Source organism: Enhydra lutris, unplaced genomic scaffold (genome assembly GCF_002288905.1).
Source record: "Enhydra lutris kenyoni isolate GAN:26980312 unplaced genomic scaffold, ASM228890v2 scaffoldscaffold3, whole genome shotgun sequence".
Lineage (NCBI taxonomy): Eukaryota > Metazoa > Chordata > Mammalia > Carnivora > Mustelidae > Enhydra > Enhydra lutris.
Window position 1 is genome coordinate 46,351,601 of NW_019154087.1, and position 20,750 is coordinate 46,372,350.

General features: G+C 39.3%; 1 protein-coding gene across 1 annotated transcript; it reads right to left on the reverse strand.

Annotated features, from left to right (window-relative positions):
• Positions 1–5,756: 5,756 nt before the first annotated feature.
• On the reverse strand, positions 5,757–14,132 carry LOC111154842 (fibrinogen alpha chain). Its single transcript, XM_022514773.1, has 6 exons — positions 14,036–14,132; positions 11,549–11,674; positions 10,877–11,060; positions 9,588–9,733; positions 7,381–8,794; positions 5,757–6,658 (listed from the first exon to the last, which is right to left on the reverse strand). Exons 1-6 carry the CDS (start codon positions 14,084–14,086, stop codon positions 5,949–5,951), a joined length of 2,631 nt encoding a protein of 876 aa, XP_022370481.1. The 5' UTR covers positions 14,087–14,132; the 3' UTR covers positions 5,757–5,948.
• Positions 14,133–20,750: the final 6,618 nt, after the last annotated feature.

Genomic DNA, 20,750 nt, shown 5'->3' on the forward strand with positions numbered 1-20,750 from the left:
AAAGTAAACATGTAAACAGAGCACATGAATCAAAATGTGAATAATCTCTTTTAATAAAAATCGAACATGACATCAACAGATATAGAAGGGATTTATGCATTTAGTAGGAGGAGGTTGAACTAGATGACCTTTAAAGTTCCACTAAACACTTAAACTCCTTAATTCACAAACATCTTATTGGGTCATCACTTTGTGTTAGACCATGTGTGAAGTGGTAGAAATAAAATACAGTAATTTCAGTTAAGAAAAGAGCAATTAGGTTCCTCATGTTTTCTTCATGTACCATGGCACCCTGAAGGACAGCATCAAGGACAGTTATGGGCTAAATGATGAAGACCCATCCATCTCGATGTCAAATTAAAATGCAGTTGGACATTTATTTTATTTCTTATCCAGGATCGAAATCCCAAATTCATCATTTTCCTCTCTGGCAGAAATAAGAAATATTTATTTATTTATTAAAGATTTTATTTATTTGTTTGACAGAGATGTGAGAGGGGGAACACAAGCAGGGTGAGTGGGAGAGGGAGAAGCAGGCTTCCCACTGAGCAGGGAGCCCAATGCAGGACTTGATCCCAGCACCCTGGGATCATAACCTGAGCTGAAGGCAGACGCTTCACGGCTAAGGCACCCAGGCTTCCCTGGCAGAAATGTTTAAAAACCATGTGCTTTTGTGGCAAAACTTTCAGATTCATGTCCATTTTACCTATTCGTTCATTCACCGAGGGGTTATGCTGAAATGTCTAACTCAATTAAAACTTGAAGAATAAGAGGGCATGGCATTAGATGGAGAAAAGCATCATGAGGAAGTCAGCAGAAGTTAAGGAAAGAAGAAACAAAAAAATTTTAAAGATAAATATACAATAAAAGTCATTTTTAAAAAGTTCATTATTTATAAGAACATCTCCTAAATTAAGAAAGAAGTATAGTTTAAAAGTGAAAGAACTACAAGAAAAGAGTTAAAGAAAGGAGAAACTACAATAAAACAAAAAATAGATTTAAAATAAAATGTATTTCAAAATTCACCTATTATTTCAGGAAAGGCTTCTAAACAAAGTGAATGTAAAGATATATAGGTAAGCGCAAAGAAAAAGAAATTGGAAGTGATGACACTATCAATATTTGACAAGGTAAAATTCATTTCCAAAAGCATGAAATAAGTTTTTAAAAAAGGACATTATATAATGAAATACTTGGAAATTAATAATTAAAAGATGACTCACTAATTCCCCATTAGGTCAATGTTATAGAAAAAAGAAAGATGACTCATGCTAAACCCCCAAAAAACTAACTAATTCAAAATTAAGAAAGACCTTTCCAAAGCCCCTAGAACAAACAAAGGAAGTAAAAACTGAAAGGAAAATTTTTTTTGTCTTAAAAAAAAAAGAAAAAAAAATGGAGGGTAAGAGGGAGAATAGTCCACTGAAAAGCTATACTTTAAAGATGAACAAAGTGATATAAGCACAGGAGAGAGCATATGTATAGATCTGTTTTATTCAACAAAATTGGCATTTTAATTCCACTGGCAAAGAATACTTTAATAGCTGTTCCCAGCATAACTGGATATCCATCCACAAGAAAATAAAAGTAGGCCTTCTCTGTAACATGTTAAAATAAATTATAGGTTAAATAAATAAAAGAAAAAATAAAAATATTTGAAGAAACTTCTAAAACTTACCTGTAGAATTCTGCGGTAGGTAAGACATTCTTATGTAGGGCAGGAAATACCATGTAACTGAGTTCTGGCCTAAAGGAATACACCCAATGACATAAACAACTATGTTAGAGATAGGGATCCACTGTTATTTTGGGGATAGAAACAAGAACTCTGAAAGCCCAGAGAAAAATTCCTGGTGCTATGTCCTATGGTGGGAATTAGGGAAGGGTTTACAGAAGGAACACCATGGAGTCGTATCGTCAAGGACAAAGGGGACTCTTCTAGGCAGTACAGGTAAAAGCACAAACTCATTAAAGGCTCTGGATTTCTGATACTAGTGAAAATCCAGTGCAATCCAAAAGCAGCGAATGACTGTAAACATTAGAAAGGGACCAATTTGTGAAAGAGATTATGTGCAAAGCTACAAAGTTTTAATTCAATGTCAAATAGGCCTTAAGTAGGAGAAAGACATCATTGCTTAATCTTTTAAAAGGTAACTTTCTGGAGAATAAATGTGCGAAAGAATGGTTGTAAAGGGGGAGACTAAGAAACTGTTAAAGAGCCGAAACTGGAAAAAATTAACTCAAGATATCATAAGAACATAAAAGTGCTATAAGAATGACCATTTTTATTTTATTTTTTTAAATTTATTTATTTGACAGACAGAGATCACAAATAGGCAGAGAGACAGGCAGAGGCTGAGGAGGAAGCAGGCTCCCTGCCTAGCAGAAGTCCCAATGCGGGGCTCAATCCCAGGACCCTGAGATCATGACCTGAGCCAAAGGCAGAGGCTTTAACCCACTGAGCCACCCAGGCACCCCAGAATGGCCATTTTTAAAAAAAAGATTTTATTTATTTGACACAAACAGAGAGAAAGAGAACAGCGGGCAGAAGGAGAAGCAGTGTCCCCTGCTGAGCAGAGAGCCTGATGCAGGACTTGATCCCAGGACCCTGGGATCATGACCTGAACTGAAGACAGATGCTTAACCCACTGAGCCACCCAGGTGCCCCAAGAATGGCCATTTTTAGTGTAGAAGAGGGTTTAGAGATAGATTGGACATGAGAATTAAAGAAAAAAGTAGAAGCTGAGAAGGACCCCAAATTTTCTAGATTAGGAAACTAGAGGCTAATGATGCCTCTGACTGGGATAAGAAACATAGAAGATGCAATAGGTTTTGATGAGAAGGTAATTAACTCAGTCTTAGGCTAATGAGAGAGACCTAAATGGATGTGTTCAGTATGAATTGAAAACATTGATACGAAGGTCGGGGCCAAAGTTTTAGATTAGGCTATCACCAACCTATTGATGGTCATTGAAGCTACAGTGATTGTCAAATCAACCAAGGAGAAAATATACTCACTTATAGAGTGAGAAAGGATGGTCTGGCTAAGACTGCTAATTGCCTACCTCAACATGCATTCTGCTTCTCCTTATTAATAGAATCCTAATTTTAATTAGTACAGAATTGTATTAATCTTGTATTGCCAAAGTGTCACAACCTCTTCTGAAACTAGGTATGTCCATGTGACTAAGCTGTGGCTGATGACACATAAGTAAAAATGCTATATGGAACATTTCAGAAAGTTCCTTAAAAGGGAGAAGATACTGCATTTCCCTTCTGTCTTTCCTCCATCTTCCAGATTGCCACAGGCCATGGTGTTTGATAGAACATGAGGTAAACCTGAAGATGAAAGCCTTTTACTAGGATGCTGGTTTCTGGAAGACACTAAGAGGACATATTACTATAGACTTCTTATGAACAAGAAATAAGTTTCTATCTTATTTAAGGCACATGCATTAAACCTCATCCCAACTGATAAAAATGAGTACTAATGTTACTATAATGAGAAACCCCTACACTTAAGGAGCCGTTTAAGAAGGCACTGCCAGTTAAAAAGACCAAAAAAGGTGAGACAAATGAGAATAGTCTACTAAAAACCAAGAAAAAAATGCAGATTGAAGAGGTAGGGTGGGAACCAAAGCAGCAGATTTTAAAAGAAGTCAAGCAGGAGGAGGCCTGAATGAAATTTAGAACTATGAAGTTCTTGTTGACTTAAAAAAGAGAAATTTCAAGACAGTAGTAACCAAATGAAACTCAAATTAAAGTGGGCTTCCATCAGGAATGAGAGTCAGAGAAGCTAAATTAATATTTAATTTCAGGAATAAGGGAAATAAAGCAACAGGTTAAAGGTAAAATGGAAAAAAAGAGATGTTTGGTGTCTCTTCTTGCGACTAAACTATATCTCCAATGATCACGATCCTGTTAATATTGGCTTCTGTTTATTAAATGAAAAGAGGTTACCCATTCTTTGCCAAGAAACTCAAAGCCTTCAACATAAATGAGAAATGAATGGCCTTTCACATTCCAAGTCACTTTCATTTGGGGATCCAACTCTGTCCCTAATGGTGTGACACTCTGGAAAGTAAAATATTCCTACTCCCAACTCAAATTCTGTGGAGGCAAATATGTGAGTAGTAAATGGGGCAGGCATAGAGATAACATGGAATTAATTCCCAGGCCTGAAATAAATGAAACTTCTGTTAATTCTGAAGTTCTTATCCAGCTATTCAAAGATTTGGAGATGTATTTGTTTCAAGGATTTTAATTTTTTTAAAAGATTTGATTTATTTATTTATTTATTTATTTATGAGAGAAAGAGAGTACAAGCAAGGGGAGCAGCAGGCAGAGGGAGAAGCAGGCTCCCTGCCGAGCAGGACCCCAGGAATAGGACCTGAGCTGAAGGCAGAGGCTTAATCTATTGAGCCACCCAGGCAAACCTATCAAGGATTTTCAGTTGCACATAAGGAAATGCAAGAATGCTGGGGCTTCCTATGTGACTCATTTGCAAGTCCATCTTCTTCTCTGCCCCGCCAGCTCTGGCCTCTATCCCTAGACGGCCTGCTTGCTTCCTTCTTTTTTTCTTCTCTAGGATAAAGGATGCAGTTAAACTGGGGTGAAGACCATGAAAATGAGAACAATGTACCAGGAGCCCAGTGTGGTTGGACTATTTTAATCTATTTTAATACGTTTTCAAGTGTCAATAGCAGGTAGTTCTCACTAACAAGAAATATGAGTTAAAAATTAGGGGCAGGAGCCAGCGTCAGAGATGCAACATACATCAAATAAAATATTGATCAATGTAAATATATTGAATTTGTGAATTCAATACATACTAGCTGTGTTTTTTGAATACTTGAAAATATTTAAAGGATTTTAAATGCATTTTTTCCTGCCATGTGTTTTTGAAGGAAATTCATCAAACTGGGGAAAAAATTAATTGTGCATTGTGGTCTTCACTGAAAAACTTAAGGAACAGATTTCTCTTTCTATTAGGAAAGAATGCTCTTCCTGCCTTCCTGGATTTGCTTGCTAGCAGAAGAGATGGATGTACTTTGTAATTTGTTAAGTTCCTCTACGAAGGCTAGCCATCGTTCAATTCAGTGATCTGTAACTTAAAATACTTGCTTCAGGGGTACCTGGGTGGCTTAGTCATTAAGCATCTGCATTAGGCTCAGGTCATGATCCCAGAGTCCTGCATCGGGCTCCCTACTCAGGGAAGCCTGCTTCTCCTTCCCCCACTTCTCCTGCTTGTGTTCTCTCTCTTACTGTTTCTTTCTCTGTGTGTGTGTGTGTGTGTGTGTGTGTGTGTCAAATAAATAAATAAAATCTCTAAACAAAAGGGCGCCTGTGTGACTCAGTGGGTTAGGCCGCTGCCTTCAGCTCAGGTCATGATCTCAGGGTCCAGGGATCGAGTTCCTCATCGGGCTCTCTGCTCTGCAGGGAGCCTGCTTCCCTCTCTCTCTCTCTCTCTGCCTGCCTCTCCATCTACTTGTGATCTCTCTCTGTCAAATAAATAAATAAAATCTTTAAAAAAAATCTCTAAAAAAATTGGCTTCAACCCATTCAAACAAAATGGGTGAAAAACTTTTTACTTTACAATGGCTTTATGACTTTGAGTGGTGTGGGGAGAGAAGTGTTCAAAACAACACCCATAAGGGTTATAGAGAGGAACATCAGTTGGACTCCTTCTTCCTGGTTGTACTGAGTGTTCCTCGGTGTAGCCTTATAGAAATTTGAAAACCCAGAGAGCTACTTTCAGAAAAAAACTAACATAATTTTATTTTTTAAAGCAGTAATATGTCTCAGTTACATCTAGATACAGTACAAAGAATAATAAAATAGCACCCATGAATTTCTTAGTAGATTGTAAAGAATCTTAACATCTTTATCTTCCTCATTTTTCCCTCTATTTCACTAAACAAAGAAAGCAGATTCCTCTCCTTCCAGTTCTATTGGGTCACCAGGGGCCGGATTTTCATGCGAACAGCCCTGAGGGAATAATCCGCACCCCTGAAGGGGACCCAGACCACTCCATTCTCAATCTCATAAGGACTATTGTTCCTTGGATCATAGGAGCCCCCAGGATAGTAGACGCCATTGAGATTGGCCGCTTGACAGCTGTTGTACCACCAGCCTCCTCCGTAGACTTCCGCGCAGTTCTCTTCCCACGGGTCTCTGTCCCTGTCATAGGTGCTGAACTGCATGTCCGCGTGTGACGTATACTCTGCTCCTTCCTCTGCAGAGCCCTCAATCAGAGCATCACCTGCTGTGCCCTCATAGGAAGAGACCTGCAGGGTATAGCCTTCTGCCTCAGAGCCTACCCTCAAGTGATATTCTGCATAAGCCTGGTTTCCAGCCCAGTCCTCTAATTCAACCCGAAGGACAGAGCCCCTCAGAGTTAGTAAGTGGAGGTATTCATTGCCTAGCCAGAATTCTCCTTCCCCCTTGTCATCCAGGCTGCCGAAACCTTTCTTGTAGTCTTGCCAGGTCCGGTTAAAATTCACTGATCCATCCATTCTTTGCTGGATCAAAAGCCATCCTCCCAAACTGGTCTCTTGATCACAATAAACAGAAAAAATCTTACTGGATCCCGGTAGCTTGATATTGAAAATACCACTTTGGGCACCTGAAGGATGTGTTTGGAGGACATCATCACAGTCTAAAAAAAAAATTAAGCTGGTTGGAAGAAGTTATTCTCATTTAACTTTACAAAGATAGGCATGGCCCAGGTAAAAGGAAGGCAGATACTGGCTTCCTTTTCCTTTTTTCCTTTCATCCATCCTTCCTTCCTTCCCTCCCTCCATGGGGAAAGAGTGCACTTACACTGGGTTGAAACTTATGTGAGTGACATTTATACCTACAAATCACAGAGGGGATTTTACTCAATGGATTTGAAATTTTACTTGCCGTGTACTGACAACAGCAAGTAACCAGCAAAGATATCTAAGCATCACTTAGAGCTAATGTAACTTGTTTTTAACCTGATCTAAATGTCAACTGAGACACACACTAAAAATATGATTAATAAGTTGGATGGCAATTCCAAGAGCACACATTTTGAGTGGTGAAAGAATTTGGTTAAACAAACTTTAAATCGAGTTTCAGAGGGATTCATTCATTCATTTAACACGTGTTTATTGAGTGATGATTCTCTGCACTGTTAGGCATTTAGGAATACAGAGATGAACATGAGAGACAAAGTCCCCGCCCTCATGGAACTTACAGTCTAGTGCCCAAACACACACAAAAAATGGTATAATTTCTGGAAAGTGTAATAGAGGGCTAGGAAAGAAGTTCAAGGCGCTAGGGGAGGCATTGCAAGAATAGTGAACTTAGTCTAGGGGATGAGGGAAGGCTTCCCCAAAGGTGAAGTGTGGATACCTCTGGCAGAGCGAACTTTAGCATGGCCTCTTTTGGTGGTATATCCTCCCTTGAGGGTTTCATGTTCCTCTTCAGTTCCGGTCTCACCTGCCACTTTATAGCTCTTGCTTTCAAATGTGGAGTCTCCTCTGTTGAAAGTTGTACTACTGCTTGAAAATTGTTTGCTGTGACTTGAAGTTTTACCACTGGAAGGGAACTCAGGTACCCTGAAGTATGTGAATATGTCCGATTCTGAGCCCAAAGCATGGGTCCTACTATCAAACTCTCTGTGTGAGGGTGAAAGCCCACCTGGAAATATGTTTCTAGTTGAGGAAGTGCCAAAGAAACTCTCCAGATCAGGGTGCCTAGAATGGAGATCATCTAGGCTACCAGCAAAAGAATGGGGTAAATCACCACAGTCAGAACCATCTTCAGAGTTTACCACTTCTTTGGTCACTTCTTTGCGACCATCAGGACCTATAACAGTCTTAGTAACAGTTTTAGAGCATGAACGACGAGTGGTGGTCCCGCTTCCAGAGGTGACCCTCTCACTACCAATAAGAAGCTCTTTATCTCCTTTAGAAGTGACCAGTTTACCTGTGTGGAATTCTTTCTTTGTCCCTGGAGTTACACTTCCTGACACCTCTTCAAATTTGCCCCAGTCTGGGTTGGTAGGCCTGGAGTTCCCATGCCCTACACTATCTGGCCTAAAGCTTCCGGACTCAGAACTTCCAGGGCTCCAAGGACCAGTACTGCCAGTACCAGTGCTCCCAGCATTCCATGAGCCAGTGCTCACAGAGCTCCCAGAGCTCCAAGAGCTGCTGCTGGTCGTCCCAATGCTCCCAGAGCTCCAACTGCCATCACTGCCAGGCCCGGTGCTCCCCGGGTTCCAAGTGCCAGAACTTTCCGGTGTGGAGCTGCCAGGGTTCCAAGCGCCAGAACTTTCCGGTGTGGAGCTGCCAGGGTTCCAAGTGCCAGAACTTCCGGGTCCAGAGCTCCCAGGGTTCCAAGTGCCAGAACTTCCTGGTGTGGAGCTCCCAGGGTTCCAAGTGCCAGAACTTCCTGGTGTGGAGCTCCCAGGGTTCCTGGGGTTTTCAGGCACTGATCCTGTTCCATGAGATGCAGTGTCTCCTCGGGTATTCCCATCTCTACCAGACCCCTCGAATGTTATTTTCATCTGTTGCATTTCCATGAGTGCCCTCCACTCTGGAGGGGCATTCTTAAGCTGGCTCTTGAAGTCCCCAGGAAGCGTATTTGGAGCTCTGCTCATTTTCAGCTGTGGTAATTGTTGTCTGTTTTTAGGTGGAAGTAAGTCTTTGGCAATGACTTGTTCAAGTTGCTTCTGTTGATCTTCATAGTACTTTAGATCTGTCCTACGTTCCAAAGCCCTACTGCATGACCCTTGACAAGATCGGATCTTAATATCAATGTCCACCTAAGAGAGGCGGGGGAAAGAGAAAGAAAAGAGGTTGATATAAAGAAATCATGCCTGTTCATTTCTAAGCAGTTAATTTATTTTTTGGAAACTAGATTCATTTCTTTGAGGTGGAGACCTACCAACCAATACTCTATTTTTCTAAAGATGTATTTATTTATTTATTTGACAGAGATCACAAGCAGGCAGAGAGGCAGGCAGAGAGATAGGGGGAAGCAGGCTCCCCGCAGAGCAGAGACCCCCGACTCGGGCTCGATCCCAGGACCCTAGGACCACGACCCGAGCCTAAGGCAGAGGCTCTAACCCACTGAGCCACCCAGGTGCTCCCAGTACTCTATTTTTCATTTATGTCATACCCTCAGTGGAAGAGATGTGAGGTATTGTAAGGTTAGCCTGGAGAAGAAGTAGGAGCTATTTGAATTCATCTTAGTCTTAAAACAAATCAGTAAGATGCTATTCCCTCCAAAAGGAAACACTGATGAATCGACTCTTAGTGAGACTGAGATTGAAGATCCAGAGGCACAGTGGTGTCAGAGCTTGAACAAGACAAGCAGGAACTTAATATTTGCTTTTGAAATTTACTAACTATGTATCCTTGGAAAGTTTGCTTAATATCATTGAACTTTTCTTCTTCATTTGTAGAGTGGGGGTAAAAAATACCTACTCTGTAGGTGGATAATGGATATAACATTTTGCTCTACATATAGTATGTCTTTAGTGAATGACTGTTGCCTTCCTTTTCCTGCTATTCAAAAACAAGGAAATCTGGTGTCAAAGTCAAACACTCACTTACCTCCAGTCGTTTCATATCTACCAGCTGATCCCTGACATTTTTCTGTAGAAGGCGGATTTGCTGTACTTGTTCTATGACTTTGCGCCTCAGGATCTCAATTTTGCTTCTCAGATCTTCTGTCACTTGGCTATATGTATTATCATTATCTGAAAAAAGCGAGAGTGAAGGAGCTGCTAAGTGACTTGCTTTCATAGCCAGCAAAAGAAAGAAATTTACTTATAAACATCTGTTTCCTTTTAGTAGCAATTTGTTCTCTGGACATTTTATTTATGAGTTCCAAATCTATTAGGCATTTGATGTTTGGACAATGTCGTGTCCTTTAGTCACCCATAGCTGTCAATTAAGATGCTCTACTAGCTATTAGTAATCTAAATAAATGCAGAAGAAATGTCTTTGGAATTTTAAAGTTATAATCAGGAGATTAAATTCGATCACATTTCAATTATTTCATCATTTCCTTAACCAAGGGACTTAAACATAATTTAAACAATGTGTTAACATACTTAACCATATTCTTGAATTTTCATACAGAGAAGTTTTCTTTCCTACGTATATTTTTGAAATTATTCCTAAGGTGTTTTTTGTGGGGTTTTTTGTTTTGTTTTTTGTTTTTGTCAACAGGATCACTCACTTGCTATTACTGTTGTACTGTTGACTTTACATTAGTTAAGTGTCTCCTAAAGATATAAAGAGTCAAAGCAGGCTTCAGGAAATAGGGCCTCCCTAAACGTGCTTCCCATGCCCAGAGTAAATCCGATGTTTCCTAGTCCTAATGAGGCTTAGTCATAGTCCTATGAGAAATAGAGAACATAGCTCTATATTTTAAATGGAAAAACAGAACAAAACAAAACAGAAACAGCTTGGTGGAGTCTGTGGAAGGAACTCTTAATCCATCACGTGAATAGCTGTGTGTCTTTGGGTAAGTCTCTTGATCTCTGTTTCCTCCCTCCTCTGTAAGACAGAAACACTACCTCCTCAAAAGGTTATGCTCATCTTCTTTTCAGTATACACTCTTAAAAGAAGAACACACTTAAATTCTAGTCTTCAATACAAAATTCTGACTTACTTTGTGACATTAAACAATTCTAAGCCAAACTTTTTAATGTTACTTTTATAAAAAGCAATCCCCTCCTTAAAATTCAGGGACATCCTAAAGGCATGTGTTTCTATCTTAAGTACTGTGGAACAAAATTGGAAGTTGCCATAAGAAGACAGCATATTTATTTAGGGCCTTTGTTGTTGTGTTGTTGTGCGCTATAAAGTCAAAGTACCAAATATGTAATGCTTACTGTTAGCGCTGGCAAAATCCCCTCTCACAAGTTCCATTATATTCCCTGTCAATGAACTGGAGTCCTTATTGTTCTTCTGATAATCAAATAGTGAATTTCTGAGCTTATTTATTCTGTTTGTAAAATCTTGATTGACTTCATCAATTAACCCTTTCATCCTGCAGCCAGAAGGGCATTTGTAGTTCTGGAAGTGAAGAGGAAAAGTATATTAAAAGTCAGTATCTTGGATATAGTACAATTTTGAAGGTTTCCATGCAGCCCCCACTGTCCCTCCCTCCTCCAATATCCTCAGATCATCTATTGACTTAAGAGTAGTTTGAGAGGACCAGTTAGAAGTCATAGAGAAATTTTGTAACACGGGTCCACTTAACCATAAATTAAGCCCCACCAAATCTTGAGGCTATAACACTCAGGTTTCTGGGATTTATCTGAACATGCAACTAAAATCCAAACTATTAATCTCACTAATGACCCAGAGTTTGGGAGGTAATTTAAATAGTGCTCTCAGGGTGGGGTTGCTTTCCATTTGTCTTCTTGATTTTGACATGTAATGAGTTATTAGATTATTCCTATTGGAAGAGTTTTTGTGACCTACTGGGTCAGCCCTGGCACAATTCTAGCACCACGGGGAAGGATTCTCCCATTCCCTCTGCCCCTCCTCCCGCTGCTCACCCAGTCTTCATCAGCGCAGAAGGGCCAGTCTGTCTCCTTGCAGGTAGATTGCTGTCTTTCCACAATTCTTGGGCCACGTGCAACTGCTCCTTCGGCTATAAATTCACTTTCCTTGACATGGATGGTCTTTATGGATTCATTTTAACACAAAAAACAGAACAACATTAGGTGGATAAGAAGATACAGGCATACCTGCAAACCCCAAGGAAAGGGAGAGCTCTCACAGAGATTAAGATCCCCAGCTTTGGGGCCTCTGCAAGCTTCAGCTTTCTGACATTTTGACTGAAAATCCTAATAGGTATTTTATGGAGTTGTACAAGTTAAAGGAGATAAGGTATACACATTTTAAAATTTACCTTTTCATTTTCAGTAATGTCTGGAGATAGAAAGGTAATTGCAAAAGTCAGAGTTCTTTCTCTTGTAATTTCTGTTTCAGTAGGAGAAAACCTATACTATGTTAGCTTAATTTCTCCCTCCTTCAAGTTTCTAATCTGATCTGATGGGTCCATAATTTGAGCAAGTACATCAAGGGCACAAATGTGGCCAGATCAGACTGGGAAATGCTTTTGAGGTTATTCACTCACATAATAATTTCCTTTATTTACAATGCAAAAGAGTAGACAGCAAAATAATGATCCATGACTGACAACTTTTTTTGAACACCTTCTAGTTAGAAATACAGATTATTTAAAAAATTTCTATTGTGGGGCGCCTGGGTGGCTCAGTGGGTTAAAGCCTCTGCCTTCGGCTCAGGTCATGATCCCAGAGTCCTGGGATCAAGCCCCGCATCGGGCTCTCTGCTCAGCGGATAGCCTGCTTCCCTCTCTTTTTCTGCGTGCCTCTCTGCCTGCTTGTGATCTCTGTCTGTCAAATAAATAAATAAAATCTTAAAAAAAAAAAAAATTTCTATTGTGACCTAGGAAGTGAAATAGGACATAAAAAATAGTCTTCCAACAAGACTTTGTATCCTAATAAATCGAGATGGGTTTTAAGTTTTAGCTATTTTTATTTTGTACTACTAACTTACAGAGATTTTGCTATGACTATTTTAATCTCAGATAGTTTATTATTATTATTTTTTTAAGTAATCTCTGTGCCCAGTATGGGGCTCAAACTCACAACCTCAAGATCAGGAGTCGCGTGCTTTACGAACTGAGCCTCCAGGAGCTTCCTTGGATAGTTTATTCTTATAATTAGCTAATATTTGCTGTCTCTTAAAAAAAAGTACCCTAATGATAATAACAATCTTCAAGGGCAGTTTATTTAAAAGGATAAGTACAATCTCTTTAAGAAATAAAATATGAATTATGAAATAATATGAAATATGAAATGAAATTATGAATTATAACATATTTCAGAATAAAATGGCACAACAATAAAAACAGACAAAAGCTAAATATTTACTGAAAACTTATGCATTATCCAAATAGTTAGCAAATAATGTTAGTCTTATTTTCCATAAAACTTTTTTTACTTATTAGTTTATTCTAAAGAAGAAAAGTAAGTTAGAAACCCTCTTTAGTTTTTTTGCTCTAGTAGTAGGGCTTATGAGTGGTGAAGGGAAAGAAATAAATTGGAATAATTCATAGCCTGAAAGTAACTGAGTTTCTTAAACATATGTGTCATGTTTTATAAGATCTAAGTGTTTCAAAGGCCTGTTGAATGAAGTCCGTCTCCTTTCCATAGGCCTCTGGAGTCAGACTTTAGAAACTGTTGCAATATTTAGTAATTATTTTAAAAGATTACTTCCTGGTTGCCTGGGTGGCTCAGTTGGTTAAGCAACTGCCTTCGGCTCAGGTGATGATCCCAGAGTCCTAGGATCCAGTCCCGCATTTGGCTCCCAGCTTCGTCTCGTGGGGAGTCTGCTTCTCCCTCTGACCTTCTCCCCTCTCATGCTCTATCTCACTCTCTCTCTCTCAAATAAATAAAAAAATCTTTAAAAAAAAGATTACTTCCCAAAAAGAATATTGCCTTCTCAATTAATCTCTCCTGACTATGTAATATGTAATAAAATATATTATGCTATATGTTTTAAAGACAACTAATTTGTTTTTCTTTAAAAACACACACACACACACACACAAAAAAACAACCATTCAGAAAAACTACATTAAGCCACTGTTCTGTGTATTATGGACAACTAGCAATAAATTAATAATGAGTTTTTTAAAATTCTTAGCAAAAGAATGTTTTGTTCCGTTAACTAGCATGAACTACTCCGAGGCTTTATTGGAACAAAGATGGCAGAGAGTTCTTCCTGTAAAACAAACAATGTTCTAAGGCTGAAACACAGATGCCAAAGCTTTCCCTGTGAATTTCTATACTTTTGTCCAGCTAAGTGTCCCTCGTAACTTGTGCTGTGTCAGGCTCATCTAGGAACTTGCCTCCGGGGCCTAGAGCTTATAAACCTCACAGTGTGTGAGGACATAGGTAAGATTCACTCAACACTAGAGACAAAGCAAGAAGAGAAAATAAAGGCGACCATACCCAGACCGTGCCCACCACACTCAGGACCAGGCAAAAGATCTTCACAGACATCTTTTCGAAGGCTGGAGCTGGCTCTTGAGCACTCCAGCTCAAAGAGAGCAAGACTGCCTCCACTCCTAGTGCCTAGCCTATTTAAATTTGCAAGGAGGTTTGATTAATCATTATCTTTGTCCTGTGCAGACAGTCAATCTGTGCTCTCCAACCCTTGCTTCTTTTTCAGGTTGGTGTCCCAGAAGTTCTTGCTCAATTCCCCCAAGCTTGTTTGCTTTTGATAAGCTGTTGCAAAGGCAGCAGCAATTCCAGGATGATCTCACATTTCAGGAACAGGATGACTTTAGAAAAGGCAAAACACAGGAAGACAGACCTCTGCTTGAGTACTTGGGACAATATGGAGAGAGGCTGAGGCAGGCTGGCAGCAGCCCACTGCAAACGAATTTATCAAATTATCATTGATATTGCACTTCATATAGGAATTATGGTTGGAGCACAGGACTTTTAAAAAAATGACTGTGGTGGGGGCACCTGGGTGGCTCAGTAGGCTGAGTGTTGCACTCTTGATTTCCACTCAAGTCCGCTCAAGTTGCTCAAGACCACCACTTGTCCTGGGATGGAGTCCTGCTTCTTCTGTGTGGGGGTGAAGGGTCCCCCACTCAGCGGGGAGTCTACTTCTCCCTCTCTGTCTACCTTTTCCCCCTGTCTGCTCACTCTCCCTCTAAATAAATAAATAAATAAATAAACTCTTTTTTTAAATTTTTTTAAAAGATTTTATTTATTTATTTGACAGAAAGAGATCACAAGTAGGCAGAGAGACAGGCAGAGAGAGAGGGGGAAGCAGGCTCCCTGCTGAGCAGAGAGCCCCATATGGGACTCGATCCCAGGACCCTGAGATCATGACCTGAGCCGAAGCAGAGGCTTAACCCACTGAGCCACCCAGGAGCCCCTAAACTCTTAAATAAAGAAATAACTCTTTAAAAAAATGACTGTGGTGATAGGCTGACCCTGAAGTCTTTCTTGACGTTACCTGAACAGATTCTTTTCCTCTACCCCAAATTGTTAAGACAGTAGCCCCTGGAGCCAAGCATTTTAGGTTCATAATCTCAGGTACACCACTTCCCAAATCTGGCTTTTGGACAAATTACATGTTTTTATGAAGAATAAATGAGTTAATCCTTGTAAAGCCCTCAGATCAGTGATTGCCACATAGTAAGTACTCAGTAGATGTTAACATTTATTAGAGAACAGAAAGTGCCATGAAAAATACCATTTCTTTTTGGTGTCTGTGCCTTTGGACATGCCAGTTTACCTTCCCTGCTCTTCATCTTCATATGAAAATTTTCCTTGTCTAGATCTAGCAAACAAAAAACCAGGGTGCCCAGTTAAATTTGCATTTTGGATAAACAACAAATATATTTTAGTCTAAGTATGTCCCATGCAATATATGGGACATACTTAGACTAAAAAATATTTGTTGTTTATCCAAAATACATATTTAACTGGGCATCTTATAATTTGCCTGGCGAACCTACCTTGACTCAAATTCTTCTTCCTACATGAAGTCAATTCTGATAATAGTAATAGCTAATATTTATTGAGTGTTTTCCCAGTACCAGGCACTTTGCTAGACACTTTACATCATACCTCATTCCATCCCTCCAATTAAAAGCCATCTCTTGTCCTTCCATACTTCTTTAGACCAGGTACCACTCATGGCATTTACCATTGTAGGAGTGTTGTCCATCTGCTTCACTAGATCACAGACTTGAGAACTGACGCATTTTATTGGTCTTTATGTTGTCCCAAAAGGCACGGGCCCTCACTGAGCAAGAAAACATGAATGTGGAGTTGACCAACTGCCTCCTCAGGCATTGTAGGGATGGAAAGCTTGCTATAAATGGATGAAAGCTGCGTACAAAGCAGCACCCTCCTTCACTGCTTGCTTTCTGGAAGGCTCTTTGATCAAGCTCACTCCTGATGTTGCTTTCTTGGATTTCTAGAGGCAGTTGCAAAACTCAGAGAGAGCCCTAGAGTCCATCCAGGTTTGGGAAGGCAGTGATTCCATGGGGAGTTGAGTGATACTCAATCAACAGTGTCTACTAAACTGGCAAAATGCCAGGCATGCATAGAAACTTGAGGCTTGACTTCTTCAGATGATTTTGTCTGCTCACAGGAAGTTTCCTCTCAGGAAGTGAACACAGTATATGGAAGATGTTTCCAGAGAGTAACCCAGGGGGCTTCAGGTGATTCAGTTGAACGTAATCTAATTGAAAGTAAGTTAACGGAAAACAGTTTGAACAGAAAACATTCATCTGACTGCCTCAGCTCTGGTGCCACATCAAGGCATTTCCAAGGTACCACCTTTAGCTGTTGGCCTTGCTGTTCCATGATATACACTCTGAGGAGACCCAGAAATGGTCACTTTTACTGTTCCTAGAATGTCCCAGTGCCACAAAATTGAAAGTTCCCATGCTATCTCTCCAGTGCCAGAATTCCATAACCAGACACTTTTTGTGGGGCTTTCTTTTGGCCCGACACTGTAGGATGGAGCACTGCCCAGGCTGGGCCCCCTAACCCTATGAGCAACCTGTATTATAACCTATGGAGAAGCAGGTTTTATTTAGCCAGGAAGCCATGCAAATGAACAGGTGACAAATAATACAAGCTGTATCATTTTTTAAAAGCACATGATAGTAAGGATACTTTTACAAATACAAAAATGGGGGGAAAAGTCTGAGAAATCTCCAGTTTCTTAAACCACAACCTCTGGGGTGCCTGGGTGGCTCAGTGGGTTAAGCCTCTGCCTTCGGCTCAGGTCATGATCTCAGGGTTCTGGGATCGAGTCCCGCATCAGGCTCTCTGCTCAGCAGTGAGCCTGCTTCCCCTCTCTCTCTGCCTGTCTCTCTGCCTACTTGTGATCTCTCTCTCTCTCTCTCTCTCTCTGTCAGTAAATAAATAAAATCCTTAAAAAAAAACAAACCATGACATCTGTAGAGTATTTTATTTTTCCCAGAGATTACCATATCCTAATTTATTTTTAGCTATAATGAGAAGGATGTTTCATTTATTTGTCCTTTTGAAATTAATAAAATATTCCACAAATTAAAATATCTAACAAATTAAAATTATCTGGTTGCTATGCCGTATTATCTGGCAGGACCGAAATGGTATATAATGTATATAAAAAGAACAGAAATTCTATAATTGTAATTATTAAAGATATTTCTGGAAAATATTCACTATGTCTTCTAGCATAGCTCTATATGAATCTGTAATTTTGTTATTGTCCTAATAAGAAGATAAGGGTGCTTTGACAGGCCATATTTCATCAAAACAATATTAAATGCACAATTAGAAAGTACTAAAATTAATTTCTAAAATTGGAAACGCCTAAATTCTGAAAATTTAGAGACTTATGGTATCTCTTGGGGCCTCTGTCTCAGGTTTTACAGCAGAGACTGATCTATAAGGGGTTCACTGGAAAACAATGGCAAGGCTACTTAGCTTTGTGTATCTGACTTTCTCTGTTGGTCTCCTGTATTTCAATGGTGTTGCAAAAGTTGGTTTTTAACCAAGCTGTTGACTGTGAAAGGTGAATGAGTTGTTGATGATATATGTAAGAGTGACTAATGGGACATTTACATTCAGAACTCATTAGTACCCTGATGGTTCCAGGTGGTTTCCCTGGAAGTTACAGTTCCAGAGAAAAGATGGGACTTTCTTTAAACATACAGAAATGATTCTGAGCTGGATTTACAAAACTGAGTGGGGGGCTTTTCTTGATCTTGTTTGTTTCTGTCACACTGCATTTCTCCTTAATTTCTTTATGCAGGAAAGAAATCTACTTTGTTGTAATTGAACGGTCTCCAAATTAATAGCCATTTAATAGAATAATTTTCAGTAATTTTAAAATCAAATTCTGTAATGTTCCAATAATATATTGATAGTTCTCTCTCTTTGTCCTGATGCATTATTTTCATGGTCTTCTGCTTAAGCATTTTTTCTTTTTTTTTTTCTTAAATAGGCTCCATGCCCAACATGGGGCTTGAACACAACGACCCCGAGATCAAGAGCTGGATGCTCTACCAACTGAGCTATCCAGGTGCCTCAACTTCAGCACTTTTAATCAAGTTTCCACTAAGTAGTTCTGAGTATGTGTGTATGTGACATGTGTGTATGTGTGTATGTGTTAGAGAAACAGAGAGAGAAGAAGAAACGGGGGAAGAAGGAGAAAGATGAGCTCAATGAGGTCCCTGAGTTTTTCCCACTGCTTTACTTCTTGTCATTTTTCTAACCATGTTATCAATTAAATAATTCATTTTCAAGATAAATTAATTTTTTTACAATGTGCTTTACTAAATTGATCAAATTGTTTGTTCTGAACATGCATTGAAGTATAAATGTTAGTTTTGAAAAGTAAAACCATTATATAGATGAGTAATCAATTGATGTGTTAATATCAACAATGTGGATTCATTCTAACATCATATACCTTAAGTCCATTAAATCTGGCTCTCTTCTCTGCTGGTTTCACTGTGGTTCTATTAAAGATTAGCAAACAAGATATATCAGTTGGTACTAATTTAATAATGGTATATTGAGATCTGGAGAAAGAGCATTTTTAAGTAACTTAGACTTTTCAGAGCAAGAAAGTATATTAAAAGTGTAAGTGAATTTAATTATCAAAATAAAGTTAATTCTTTGTGATTCTTATTGGAACTTTTTAAAAAAAATTTTCTTTCTTTTCTTTTCCTTTTTTTTTTTTTTTTTTTTTTTTTTGAGAGAACTGGTGCAAGTGAGGGAGGGGCAGAGGGAGAGAATCTCAAGCAGACTCTCCGCTGAGCATAGAGCCTGAATTGAGGCTCAATCTCATGACTCTGAGTTGAAACCCAGTCAGACACTTAACCAACTGAGTCACCCAGGCGCACCTGGGCCTCTTTTAAATGGGTCATTCCATAATAAAACCAAGGCAGTTTAAAGAATGCATTTGGGTAAAATTTTGCTTAAGTAAACAAAAAAATTACTGAGAATAGCAGGAGAGAAGCCCCAGTTGGAGGATATATTACAAAATATTTGACCAATGTACCAGAATATATGCCTTTAAACTGTCAGTGTCATGAAAAATGAGGACAGACTAATAAACTATTACAAAAGTTGACGAAGGGGGCGCCTGGGTGGCTCAGTGGGTTAAAGCCTCTGCCTTCAACTCAAGTCGTGATCCCAGGGTCCTGGGATCGAGCCCCACATCGGGCTCTCTGGGCAGCGGGGAGCCTGCTTCCCCTTCTCTCTCTCTCTGCCTGCCTCTCTGCCTACTTGTGATCTCTGTCAAATAAATAAATAAAATCTTAAAAAAAAAACAAAAACAAAAGTTGACGAAGAAGATGTGGCAACTAAATGTAATATTGTATCCTGGGTAGGATCCTGGAACAGAAAAAAGACATTGGTTTTACACTGGTGAAAGGGAATAAAGTATGGCGGTGAGGGAACAGTAACTACTAGAGTTGGTTCCTTGGTCTTGACAAATAAACCATGGTGGTATAAGGTGTTAGCAGGAGAGGAAACTGGATGACAGGTATAGGGAATTTTTTGTAGTATCTTTTTTTTTTTTTTAAAGATTTTATTTATTTATTTATTTGTCAGAGAGAGAGAGAGGGAGAGAGAGCAAGCACAGGCAGACAGAATGGCAGGCAGAGGCAGAGGGAGAAGCAGGCTCCCTGATGAGCAAGGAGCCCGATGTGGGACTCGATCCCAGGATGCTGGGATCATGACCTGAGCTGAAGGCAGCTGCTTAACCAACTGAACCACCCAGGCGTCCCTGTAGTATCTTTATAACTTCCCTGTTCCCCCCCACAAAAAATTATAAAATAAAAATGTTATTAAAACATAAAGGCAAAAATTATTAAAGTTTTAAAATTATATTGCCAAACTTAACTGACATTGGTTTCAGATCCCATGCAGCAATGCCAATCTTAACAGCAAAAAAACAATTTATTTTTGTTTTTATTTCCAAAGCAGTTTCATATGTTTTCTCATTTGACTCTTACCACAGCTTTGTGATGTAAGGAGAGCAAATTGGAAGGAAAACATTGCCAGTCCAAGGTCTAATCTTAAAGTTAGGTCAGATTTTTTTTAAGTCACACTTTAACTATTTGCCCCCAAGCATTTGAAAGAGGCCACTTTCATCACAGAGTGGAATCTGTCCTACTGTGTTTATTCAGGGGAAGTCAGCATTTAGATTTATTTAGGGAGGTTTCTCATCTACCTGTGGTCGTTTTGTGCGTTTGAAGTTGCCAAGAAAGGAAAATCTGGCTAAGGACCTAGGAAATGAGAGTGAGGGCCAAGAATACTGGATTTTGGATTTGGGAAACACATTTTTGACCCAGTTGTAAACCCAATTAAATGTCATGATCCAGAATTTATCTCGTTTGTACCTTCAGATTTTTCCCAATTAAAGAGAAATAAGCAAGAGCTTGAAATCATGCCAGCTAGCCTTCCCAAAAGTCTTTCAAACCTGATACCGAGGAGTGTTCCACAAGTCAGTGGTCAAGCCTACTATCAGTGCTTGTAAGGTGCCATGACTACAGGGCCATTTGGAACAAATCTTGTGTTTATCACTGTCTATCTTGAGTTTCTTTGTTTTCCTTCTTAAGGGAAAAATATTAATTGTCTTCTGGTATATAGACCATTGTTGGTGAGTGATTATGATTTATGTACACTTTTA

What these genes read in the sequence shown, in the direction of transcription:
- LOC111154842 (XM_022514773.1), bottom strand. Translation starts at nt 14,086, where the DNA reads ATGTCTGTGAAGATCTTTTGCCTGGTCCTGAGTGTGGTGGGCACGGTC. An exon ending in TCTGCGCTGATGAAGACTGG is followed by an intron (nt 11,061 to 11,548) that starts GTGAGCAGCGGG and finishes CTTCACTTCCAG; the next exon opens with AACTACAAATGCCCTTCTGG. An exon ending in TAAAGTTCGCTCTGCCAGAG is followed by an intron (nt 6,659 to 7,380) that starts GTATCCACACTT and finishes TTTTTTTTTTAG; the next exon opens with ACTGTGATGATGTCCTCCAA.